The following is a 13,034-nucleotide window of genomic DNA, read 5'->3' on the forward strand; positions in this document are numbered from 1 at the left end:
TTCATTCCCTTAATCTTTTTAAAAAAATTTTTTAATTTATAATTAGCACATTCATTCTTACAAATCGTGATATTTATGTCCTTTGCCCAAACTATCACTTCTCAAACTCCCTTCCTCCCTCCCCGCCATCTCTAGTATCCTTACGTTTGTTCTCTCCTTCTGAAAGTTTATTGTTGTGGTCTTTTCTTTCTTTCTTTCCTTCATTCCTTCTTCCCTCCTTCCTTCCTTCCCTCCCTTCCTTCCTTCCTAGCAGCCAGTTATGAGTGAGAACATGTGGTATTTCTGTTCCTTTGTCTGGCTTATTTCATCTAATTTTCTCCAGACTCATCCATGTTGTTGCAAATGGTAGAATTTCATTCCTTTTTATGGCTGAGTAGTATTCCATTGTGTAGATATACCACATTTTCTTTATCTAGTCATCTGTTGATGGACACTTAGGCTGGTTCCATATTTTGGCTATTGTAAATAGAACTGCAATAAACATGGGAGTGCAGGTATCCCTTCAACATGATGATTTCCATTCCTTTGGATATATACCCAGTAGTGGGACTGCTGGATCATATGGTAGTTCTATCTCTAGTTGTTTGAGAAACTTCCATACTGTTTTCCATAATGGCTGTGCTAATTTACAGTCCCACCAACAGTGTAGAAAGAGTTCCCCTTTCCCCACAACACTACTGAAAGAAATTAAAGAGGACATAAAAAGGTGGAGATGTGCTCTTGGATGGGAAGAATTACATGAAAATGTACATTCTACCCAAAGCAATCTACAGATTCAATGCAATCCCCAGCAAAATACCAATGACATTCTTCACAGAAAAAGAAAAAACAATCCAAACATTCATATGGAACAAAAAAAGACCCGAATAGCCAAAGCAATCCTGAGAAAATAAATAAGTGAATAAAGTCAGAAGCATGACACTACCCAACTTCAAATTATATCCCTCAATATCTTTCATTCATTCACTGAGACTCTGGCGTGACTGGGTCTACACTGGGTGCTAAGGATACAGTTGATCAAAATAAGGTGCCTGCTGTGGGGCCCAAAACTGTCCCTGGAGGGGGAAGTAAAGAGGCTCAGAGAAGGATGGGATCCCAGAGGGAGGATGAACCTCCCTATACTCAGGGGTACAAAAATGACCATCCCTCCTCCTCAGTAGCCTAACCCAGATAGAGGCAGCAAACCCTGTGCAAATTGCCCCCTTACTGGGGTCTCAGAACTCTGGTCCCCCCCTTACACAACCAAGACACACATCAAGCACAATGCATCTATACCTGGCTATCCTCATCTCAGGCCTGCTTACTAACCTTGGGGAAGGCCTGGGGCCCAGTATTGCTCCAATACCTGTGCCTAGAATCAAGGCCCCAGGCTGATCCCAAGAACAGTGCTACCAGGTATGGCCTGAAACAACCTCTGCTTCCTCCCTTTCAAAGCTATCCCAAGCTCAATAAGGCTGGGAGGGGAGCTGCAGGCCTGCTCCCCTCCTCCCCCAGAGTGGAACCAGGCATCAAAAGAGCATCATCATTAAGAACATGGGCTTGAGTTTGGCCTAGCTTTGAACCCTAGCTTCTCCACTTACTAGCTGTATGACCTTGAGCAACTTTTTTAGGGCCTTGCTCTAAAAATGGAATTATTGTGAATTAGGTAACAAAGTGTTCAGTAGTGGATGACACGTGGTAAACACTCAATTAAATGGTACCCCAACACCAGGATTTATGGGGTCTTTCTAGCCACACCTCCCAACTTAGTGGCCAAGAGCCCAGGATAGTCAATTTTAGGCAAATCTGAAATAATGGTCTGCTTCTAAATTTTGCTACAGACACTAGAGCCAAAAATGATTCTGAAGGGGTGTTATTTGCAACTACTTGCTCCCAAGTTTCCCAGACTCTCCGGTCTGTGGGGAGAAGCCATTGCTAGTCCAGGTCAAAGCAAGACAGGGCCCAGGAATTTACCTTGTCCCTTAGCCCATACTAACAAAATTGCTGGGGATGAGCAGAAAGAAAACAGGACATGATTGGGATTTCACTCAAGAATGTGTCTTTATTGAACAATTTGTAAGAAAAAAGGATGGACCCTCTGTAAAACGAGATGTCGCCTCCAAATAGCAGGGAGAAATGAGAGACCTGGGTGGCTTCCCAGAAGTCAGTATTTCCAGAATGACTGGCTCCCCTTTCCCGGCAAGCCCTACAGTGTGTCATACTAAAGCTAGCATTCCTACCCACCCCCTCCCAGCCCTTCTTCCCTCTACCCCACAACCCCAAATTCCCTATAGGCATTTACCAATGGCTTTCTAAAGGCCCAGAGATAGGTGTGCCAGGACTGCCTCTTAATGGGGTCAAAGTGGGTTTTGCTTTGGAAAAATCACACAGGAATGTAAAATGGTCTGAGCTCCTTCTAGTCCAACCAAGGACAATTGTATCCAGCCCCCTTTTAAGGGAAAGAGAGCAAAGAATTTGCCTCCTGAATGTGCACACTTGTGGGGTAAATGGACTATATCACAGTCTGCTCTTTATTAGCAAGGAGAATGGAAACAAGGTTAGAAGAATATATAATATCTGTGTTAAAGAGTCACTGAGTTTTAGAGAGCAGAGAGCACTGAGGCTTTCTGATTCCAACAAGTGCTCCTGCTGGCTGCCCTCAAGTCCTGGGCATGATCATTCCTCTCCAGCTGGGAGATTGTCCTCAATCCGCCTGATGAACCTCATCCGGATTTCTGTCACACCGTCTCCTTTCAAGGTGTCCTGGACAAACTTGGCCTCCACAGCCATCTGGACCTGGGGGACAGTGGGAAAATGAAGGGGCAGCTGCCAAACCACAGCCTCTGGGGAACCACTGGAGATGGGGCTATAACTGACACACCAACAGCAGCCAAAGAAAGGGGGCTGGTTTCCCACAGGACTATTGCCAGCTCCAATGTTCTGTTGCAGAAGACAGCGGGCCCAAAAAATTAAGGAGCAACTTAGCAAAGAAAGCCCAAGAATGAGATAGTTACCAAATAAGACAATCTGGAAATGAACGTTCCTGGGCTGCGGGGACTAACAGCACCACCTCCTAGCCTAGTAGGGAGCATCATTATCATGTAGAGACATCCAACTTAGATCCTATCTCAGCATCATCTCTATCTCAGGCAGGCAGTAAAGCACTGCATTGAGCCAAAGGCCTTTCTTTTCTCTCATTCATTCAAACATTTATCAAGCCCCTACTACATTTCAGGTGTCCCAGAAGGTAAAGAGTTCCACTTACCATCTCCAAAGCTCCTCGCAACACCCCACACAAGAGATTGGAATAAATAAGGGATGAGTGGTTATCAGGCAGTTCCACAAAGTCCACCAAGGGGTTATTTTCTAAAATGAGGGAGAATTCATCACCAGCTGGGCTCCAATTAGTAATACTTGGAGTGATGCCCAAGTACATCTTGAATGCCACCTGTCAAGAAACACAACAGCACTATAGGGAAGAGCAGTAGGAACTATACAATGGGGAAGGTGACAGGACTGGCAAATGGGAAATAAGTGGCTCAGGAACAAAACTGAGGCCTCTGTAAGACAACAAGGATTTGATATTCTGGGCAAAAATGGAGAAGCATCTGTGCATGATTCTGCACCCCTCTCCTTTAAAGCATCATACAATTACACAACAACTATCGTCTACCTACACTTCTCAGTGGAAGGAAGCACTGATCTTCTGACGGTGGCTGCCCTGAACCAGCATATGAGCGCAGAGAGGCCCTTGCCCTCTTTCCTGTCCTGTCTGTGCTACTTGAACCCATCTTCTTGAAATTGAATATAGGTAACTGGGGCAGATCTACTCTGATGACATCCTTCCCTATCCACCCTCCTAATTCCAAAGCCTCACAAAGCTCTGCCCACTATGAACCCTTTTTAGAATTTGGGTATGGCCTACATGCTTACAACCAAAAGAACCAACCTTTAGATAACTGATAACAAAAAGCTATAGGTGTTATATCATTTATTAATATATAGCACTAATATTAATACCATTTACTGTATGTACAACACTATACTAAGTGCATTCATTAGACCTGAATCATGTGCATTATTCATTTACTCCTTACACAACCCTGTGAGGTAGCTCTCATTTTCTTCATTTTTAAAGATGAGGTAACTGGTAATTAAAGAGGTTAAAAGCAACTTACCTAAGAACCCAGAACTAGTAAGTATTGGAGCCAGAATTTGAAGCCAGGTTTGTCTGAGTCCAAAATTTGCATTCTTAACCCCATGCTACTCTGCTACACCTTCACAGTGGAGATCTGGCTTTGATTTCATTGAGGCTTTAATCCACAGGGATGATCCCAACCACTCTTCCCTTTTTCATAATCTGTGCTATTCCCAAACCACCAGGAAGCCTTCTATGGCCCAAAGAGCTGCCTAACCAGTCTTTTGGGAGGCAAAGGGCCTCTCTAAGGGAGATAGAGAGACTGGTAAGTAGCATCTCCCAATGGCACTCCTTCAGCATGGCCAGGTGGTCCAGGATAATGACCTTGGCGATGACATCCGCAGTTTCCCGAAAGTCGTGGCACCTCCCAACATTTGACCGTGCCAAGAAATCTTCAATCAGTCGAACTCCAATGTTATAGCCCCTGGGAAGGAAATTAGGTAACAGACTATTATAAGGTCTAAATATCTTCTGTCTAAAAATAAGGCTGCTTGAGATAAAGGAAAAATGGAGAAAATCTCAAAATATCCCAATAAATGAGCTCAACTGTACCCAAATTGTTGGATATGAGAGAAAGGACCATGTTCTGGGCTCTAAAGGACAATGTAGACTCGGTGCGCTGGGGAGCCCCATTCCTGTCTCTCTTGCAAAGGAGCTCACTCACATTTTGTCCAGCTGTTTGTTCACATCTTCATCATTTTCATAGTCCTTGCATAGCTGGGTGACCAGAGCCCCATAAGTCAGGGTGAAGAGCTCAGAGCTCTATAAGAGATCCAAAAGACAGTCAGGACCAAGCAGCACAAAAGAGAAAGTATGGTGAGGGTCTGCATCAGCAACTGTCAGGATTCAGAGGAAGGTCTCCTGTGTCTGAAGGGAAAGAACATCATCCCCAGTGGAGTGGCCAGAGAATCTGGACTCCCAAGGTGAACATGGCAGGTCTGTAGCCAGACCCACTGCAAAACAGGCTGTAAAAGACACCTCATGCACTGAGCAATCACTCTCCCAACACACCAAGGTGGGCTTCTGCCAGTCCAAGTCTCCACTATAGCTGCCAAGCCTAAGCTCAGGTCACCAGAATCTGGTGTGGGAACAGTAGTCATTCCCCAGAGTCTGTGAAAGACACATCCGAAGTAGACATTTATAAACTAGTCTCTGTGTGTTAGGAGGTATGACCAATGGGTCTCCATGCCTTAGAATGCCCTGGCCTAGGGCTGGCTAGTTAGCTATTGGTTAGAGCACAGTGTTATAACACCAAGGTTGAGCGTTCTGATCCTCATACCAGCCAGCCATCAGGGGGGAAAAAAGAATGCCCTGGCCTACAGTTAAACTGTACTCCCAAGGCTCTACCCAGGAGTAGCAGAAGACCCAAGGGCCCAGTCCATGGGAAAGAAAGGAAGTCCTAGACAAAGTCCATTGAACTGATGACAACCCCTCTCCAAAGTCAACAGCATGATAAAAAAAAAAAAAAAATTCCTCTTGACACACTGCTAAAAGGTTAGGAGGAAATGGGGTAACTCTGAAAGAAATATAATCTTTTATGTACCTGGAACACAAATATTGACCTGAATTGGTTTCTATTATAACTGCAGTTAAAATCATAGAAACTCTTTCTTAGATAAAGAATCCTATCACTTGGGCCGGCCCATGGCTCACTTGGGAGAGTGTGGTGCTGATAACACCAAAGCCGCAGGTTTGGATCCCTATACAGGGATGGCCGGTTAGCTCACTTGGGAGACCATGGTGCTGACAACACCAAATCAAGGGTTAAGATCCCCTTACCGGTCATCTTTAAAAAAAAAAAAAAAGAATCCTATCACTTACCTACCAAGAAACAGAAAGACGTGGAAGGGGAAAGGAATGGCAAATACCAAGACTATGCAATAAAAGCAGCCATCAGGAAGGAAAGGCATCATCAAAGTCAAAGTGAGAAACATGTTAACAGCATATTTGGACCAATGGATTCACTCAGAAATAAGGCTGAAAAACCAAGACCGCCACCCAACCACTCCCTTCTGATTGGAGACTTGTCAGACTTTGAGCAAAATACCTTTCTGTCTTCAAGTTTCCTGGGGAAGAAAATTTAAGAAATGTTAAGGCCCTGCTCTCAGAACCCAATGTTCCTCACTTCAACCCATAGCCCAGTGGTAGGGTCCTTGCAAGAACAATACTTTGATTGCCTTTTGCTTACATATTGCATTCTACTTTTCATCATCTTATTTTCCATCCCACAATAACTGTAAAACAGAAAGGGGAGGGATTAATCCCACTTTGGAGATGAAGAAACTGAGACCCAGAGTGGTTAAACAATTTGCCCAAGGACAAACAGCTAATTAGTGACAAAATAAATTTTAGGGGACTAAAACCAAAGGTTTCCAAGCCAATTTTCACTCTATCCACTGTTCCCCACAACTGCAATATTAACAAGCTCCCCCCAACAAAAAAAAGAAAGGAAGGAAGGGAGGGAGGGAGGGAGGGAGGAGGGGAGGAAGGGAGGGAGGAAGGGAGGAAGGGAGGAAGGAAGGAAGGAAGGAAGGAAGGAAGAAAAAAAAACTTAGCTGCACTAGAGTCAAAGAAAATCAGTTGGGGATAGGAGGCTTTTTTAACTTAACTAAAACAGTCAGATCAGGGTGTCTCCAAGAGACCATTTACCAAACATGGCAATTAAGGGGAAGCTATTAAAGAAGGGAATGATTTCTTAGTAAAGTCAAGGGTTTGGCACTAGAATAGCCAGGGCATGAATGGATGGAGGCAGTCCAGCAGTTACCAGAGAGTTGGCACTACTGCATTAAATCAGGACAGCTTTCCTTCCATTATTAATGAGCCCTTGGATGGAGATTCCAAGAGTCTCTGCCCACCATAATGCCAAATAACTTGCAAAACATGATGTTATCAAGCACCTACACATGTAGCTGCCCCTAGTTTATCGATAAGAAAAAGCAACGTCCTGGACAGATCTGTCCGTGGTCACAGAATCAACGTGCCTGAGATCTGGGAATGGGATCCCTGACCCAGGCTCTCCATAACCTCTCTTAAGTTGCAAGTCTCCATCTTCGGTTATGAACCAAGACTACTTAGAACAGTTAGTGACATAAATATATAACTTAAAGGTCTTCATACTTTAAAGATAGGCATGGGGCCATGGTGTAGAAAAACATTATTCAGGGCCGGCCCGTGGCTCACTCGGGAGAGTGTGGTGCTGAGAACACCAAGGCCCCGGGTTCGGATCCCATATACGGATGGCCGGTTCGCTCACTGGCTGAGCGTGGTGCTCACAACACCAAGTCAAGGGTTAAGATCCCCTTACCGGTCATCTTTTAAAAAAAAAAAAAAAAAAAAAAAAAAAAAAAAAAAAAAGAAAAACATTATTCAACATTTACTATGTACCAAGGACTACCTAATAGGAGGGAGATAGACAATACAGAGAAATAAATAAAATACATGGTTTGCCAGATGGTGATATGTGTTATGGAGAGAAACAAAGCACAAAAGGAGATTAGGGAGTATTTATGTTCATGTATGTGTGTATGCTGGAGGAGAGGGGGTGTAATTTTAAACAGGGTAATCAGGGAAGGTCTCACTAAGGTGATATTTCTGCAAAGACCTAAAGGAGGTAAGGGTAAGCCAGGAAGCTATCTGGGTGAAAAAATTCTAGGCAGTAAGTGTAAAGGTCCTGAGGTGGGAGTATGCCTGGCATGTTTGAGAAACAGTTGCGAGACAAGCATCATTACAGAGGAGTGAGCAAGAGAGAGAACAGAAGAGGAAGTCAGAAAAGTAATAAGAGTTACGGAGTCCTGGGTTTTTAGCCCTTGTGACCCTTATAATGAAAGTTCCCATGTGACTGTAAAGATCAGGTAGTTCAGCCAGTCGAATTTCTTCACTGAACCTAAGCACCACATTCCCCCGCCAAAAGAAACATGAATTTCTTCTGCAACACTTCTATTTTCAGACTGCTTTAACTATATTTCATAATAACAGTAATAGTCATTAACATTTATGAAACTTTCTGAATGTCTTCACAGAAACCAACATCCTTCTTATGGTTGAGCACTGTCCTGCAAAACACTTTGTTATTCTAAGCCTTGCTTAATCTCCCCGAACATCAGTTTTTCCAATTTATAAAATGGTGACAGTAGTATCTGCCCATCAGGATTACTATGCAATTCTAATGAAATAATGTTGTAGAGCATCTATGGCATAGCACGCACTCAAGAAATATTTTTATTTTTAATGTTCTACTGTTTTGTTTTTTGGGAGCAGATGGTTGGTATGGGCATTCGAACCACTGACCTTGGTGTTATCAACACCCCGCTCTCTCAAGTGAGCCACTGGCCAGCCCCCTGATATTTTTATTCTTAATTTGGTTTTATGTGGTGTGGTGCCTGAGAGCACTCTGAACTAGGTTCAAGGAGGGCAAGAAATAAGGAGGGATATTTTGAATCAATATAAAGATATTTCTAGCAATTAATAAGGCATATAGAAAGAAAACTGGGTTTGTAGTCAGAAGACCTGATTCTGAGTCTGGACTTGCCACATAATAGCTGTGAGACCTCAGGTAAATCACTTCGCTTTGCTAAGCCTTAATCTCTTCATACAAGAACAGTAATCTGTCATACCAATCATAGGGTTGTTGGGAGGACCTAATGAGATAATGGACTTGAACATGCACTGCAGACTGAAAACCATAGGAATTATGGCAGCTATGCCAACATGATCTCCAAGTCAGTCACAACATGAGAAGGGTAAGTTAAGCCACGCCCTATTCTCAGGTGAGCCACCACTTGATGGTTTTCAGAAAGCCTTTCAGTTGATGCCCCAAACAAAACATCAAATCCCCTTGAGGGAGCTGATCCTTAGAGCTAATGCTCAAAGAATCATACTATTTTTGTCAAAACAGATAATTCAATATGAATCCCCTCCAGCAGCTAGGGAAAGAGGATCAGTAACAAGACTGGGTCCAGTCCTCTATCTTACCCTGTGGACTCCTGTCATGGAGACTCTAAGTCGTGCTACTTAAGTAGTAACTCACTTGAGCTCTGGAGAATAGAGACACTGTGGTTGGGTTACTAGTAACATGACACAAAAGAAAGGGAGGACTCATTGTCGATGGGATTCAAGAGCTAACCACTACATAGACACATAAAGGCTAATAGCTTTACCAATAAGGATGATAGATGACACTGAGTGTCAACTGTGTTCTAGCTTCACTGTTACACTTCTAGCTTTACATGCATTCTTGCAATTAATCCTCAGATCAACCCTATAATATAGGGACTATTATTATTTCCTTTATTTTTTGTAAAAAAGATGGTGAAGCTGATGCTCAGAACAATGAAAAAACTTGCCCAAGGTCACACAGCAAGTAAGCAGTGAAACCAGGACTCAGTCCTAGGCAGTACTATACTCCTGTATTGTGTACATTTCTGTTTCCCTCACAGTATGTGCTTCTTAAGGTTAGAAACTAGGACTTCACCTTTGCATCTCCCACAGCATCTAGCACAGAGCTTTGCATATGTTCGGTGCTCAGGAAAAGTTTGGTGGACAAATAGGCTGTTTGTTTGCCCAGACTAAAAGTACAGATTTGGTTACTTGGGCATATTAACCATTTAGGTCTTGGAAGACTTAAGTTGAACACAGTAATTAGCAGAAGGTTGGGCGATTGGGAAGAGGGCTGCTTGAGGGGTAGACTCCCCATGCAGAGAGGAGAGGATCATGTGACAAGCCCTGAATAGGCACCAGTATGAACCGAATGAGAGAATACACTCAAACCTTCCTTTCATTCATTCAACAAATATAGGGGCTGGCTGGTTAGCTCAGTTGGTTAGAGCGTGGTATTGATAACACTAAGGTCAAGGGTTCAGATCCCCATACCAGCCAGCTGCCAAAAACGAAACCAAACCAAACCAAACAAAAAAGACAAACAAAAAAACAAACATATATTGATTGCCCAGTGTCAGGCATCATTCTAAATGCTGGGAATGGAGCACTGAACAAAACAAATCCCTGCCCTCACGGAGTTTACATTCTTGTGGGGGAGACTGAAAAGAAACAAATATATAATTTATAATGAAATATTTAAAATTAAATAGACAGTGCTATGGGAAAAAAACAGGGTAGAGTAAGAGAATAGATAATAGTCAGGTGGTCAGGGAAGGCCTTTCTGAGGAGGTGACATCTGAGTAACTATGAATGAAGTGTGGAATGGGCCAGGTGACTATTTGGGAGAAGGGAGTTCCAAGCAGAGACAGAAATGGCAATAGTCTTCAGGGCAGAAGTATGCTACTACTCCTCCCTAACTACCTCACTTTACTGAAATGAAGAATACTGGGGGTGGAGGTGCAGACTGCAGGTTCCCGCTAAAGTAGTATAAAGATTTCCGTATTGATTTAAGGTAAAAAAAAAAAAAAAAAAAAAAAAGTACAAAACAAGAGCAAGATATGAAAACCAAGCAGGAAGACCTCTCTGCTCATATGGTAGGAAAAGGAGGAGGAAACAAACATTTCCCATGCCCCTCACATTTTACACTCTCATTTAATCATAGGGCATTAATTACCCCCTTTTATAGATAAGGACACTGAGGATCAATTGAGTAAGCCAGAATTCCAACCAATGTCCGTGTATTTTCCCCTACATGACACTGTTTCCTAGCAAAATATTCTTTTTCTTTTAACTCTTGGTATTTCCTACAAAACAGGAATTCATTCCTTTCTTTTATTTTGGAGGCTGGCCAGAATGGGAATCTGAACCCTTGGTGTTACAAGGCTGTGTTCTAACCAACTGAGCTGAACCGCCAGCCTCAAAACAGGAATTCTTAACCTGTAATTCATGGAGTCTCTTCAGGAGGCCCAAAAACCCCCTCCAAATGTAAGTAAATGTTTGTGTGTATGTTTGTGTATTTAATATTTCCGAGGAGAAGATCCATAGCTATCATCAGCTTCTAAAAAGGGGTCTGAGAAAGAAAGGTTAAGTACCACTCTGGATTAACAAGGCTTCCTGCAGCCCATTTTTGTTGGCTGTTTCTGGTGTAAACTGCAAAGGTGTGAGGAAAGTCATCCCCTCTAGAGGGGAGTATCAACACAGGGACCCTGGTCGCCCAGCATACTTCAGATACTACGTTTTTAAATTCGAAAACAAAGACATAGTATGCGCAATTCTGGAAGAAGTAAGAATATGCCAAAGAAAAGGAACACCTGCCAGGAAGGCCCCTCAGTTCAGAGAAAAATGTTATCTATCTCACTTTCCAGCCCCAGCCTCCAACCCAACTTTATGGGACCAAACAGTGTCCCACTATTCTAGGACAAGAAGGGAGCCGCCTCCTCCGCACCCCCATTACGGGGGCACCACTCTGCTCACTCTGGCCCATGTCTTATTCCACTGAATAGAAAGATCCTTTCTGTCAAGACCAGTATCTAAGCGTACGTTACAACGGCCATGGCCAGTGTGAGAGACAGTAGAGCCTAATAGTATGAAGCATTAGCTTTACAGTTAAGAGAGACACGGGTTCAAATCCTAACTCTTCTAGGTGTAAATCTGGGCAATTTACGTAACCTCTTTGAGTCGTAAAATGGCGATAACACTATCCACCTAATAGGATTACTTTGCAGATTAAATAAGATAATGTAGGTAAAGTGCTTGGCCCAATGCCTACCACGTAGTACGAGAGGAATAAATGGTTTGTTTTACTGTTATTTATGTTACTCGTGTTGCTTTTGGTCTAGCACAGAGCTGCACTCAGGCCTCGGGGTAGGGGTGTCCTAAGCGGAGCTCGTCCAGCGGTCCTCCAACCAGCCTCAGGCCCGGGACGCCCCCAGAGTCACCCTCCAAGCGACCCCCCTCCTAGAGGTCACGGGGGGCCCTTTCCCAATCGCGCCTCGGGCTTGGTGCCGAGCCCCTTCCCCAGTTCGCCTCAGTTCCGTCCCTCCCGCCGAGGTCACGCGTTCCAAGTTACCATTTTCTTGCTCTCGGTGCCACGATTCGCTTGCCTGGACATGGTGCCGGCCGCCCCGCCCCGCCTCGCTACAAGTCCGCTTGGCGACCCCTTCAGACGCCGCTCGACACAACCGCCGCCCCTCAGCCTTCAGGACTGACCGGCACCTACTCAATGCGCCTGCGCGGCCTGTCGCTGGGCACCAAGGGACTCGTGGTCAGGCCGATGAGGGTAATTTCCGCCCGACAGACGTCGAACTACAACACCCAACAGCCCCGTTCTAGCACAGCCGAACTACAACTACCGGAGTGCTCCGCGCGTGCCTGACGCGTAGTGTTTAGCTCCCCCTGGACTGCATTCTGGCCGCTGGGTGGCGTCCGCGGCTTGCGGTGGTTCTGTGTCATCACACACTTCCCCCTCCTTTCCCTCCACCTCCCCCCACCCCTGACTCCCGGCTCAGGGATGCTCAGCAGATTCCTCTTGCCGCTGGGGCTGGTCTTGGAAAGTCCCTCTTCAGGATTAGTTTCTTCCGCTGTTGCTGCAATCCAGCGCTAGAAGTTCCCAAGATGTCCCAGAAAACTAGCAATGTCTCACACGCAGATCTGGCTGGTTCATTATGAAATATTTAATGACCATCTACTATGTGCCAAGCCTTTTCCTAGAGCTTTTCTCTTCAAACTGCCATCTGTTCCCAAACCTCAAATGCAGCCAGCACCTGAATCCTATCACCTATGGCCTCGTGATGGAATATCCAGTCTTTTAGATAAAGTTCAAGTCACTTTCTTCCTCTCCCTCCCCTAAAATAGCTACACTGCCTGGTTCCCAGAAAAGAAAGATCACCAGCTGTGGTGGCAGTCAGTGCTGAGTTCTAATCCCAGCTTTGCCATCTTAGGCAAGTTGCTGGACCTCTCTCAGTTGTGAAGATTGGTGAGA

General features: G+C 44.4%; 1 protein-coding gene across 1 annotated transcript; it reads right to left on the bottom strand.

Annotated features, from left to right (window-relative positions):
- Positions 1-2,238: 2,238 nt before the first annotated feature.
- On the bottom strand, positions 2,239-12,278 carry TRAPPC3 (trafficking protein particle complex subunit 3). Its single transcript, XM_063106082.1, has 5 exons — positions 12,123-12,278; positions 4,842-4,939; positions 4,502-4,601; positions 3,245-3,427; positions 2,239-2,775 (listed from the first exon to the last, which is right to left on the bottom strand). Exons 1-5 carry the CDS (start codon positions 12,162-12,164, stop codon positions 2,656-2,658), a joined length of 543 nt encoding a protein of 180 aa, XP_062962152.1. The 5' UTR covers positions 12,165-12,278; the 3' UTR covers positions 2,239-2,655.
- Between the last annotated feature and the right edge of the window lie 756 nt (positions 12,279-13,034).

Source organism: Cynocephalus volans, chromosome 8, assembly GCF_027409185.1.
Source record: "Cynocephalus volans isolate mCynVol1 chromosome 8, mCynVol1.pri, whole genome shotgun sequence".
Lineage (NCBI taxonomy): Eukaryota > Metazoa > Chordata > Mammalia > Dermoptera > Cynocephalidae > Cynocephalus > Cynocephalus volans.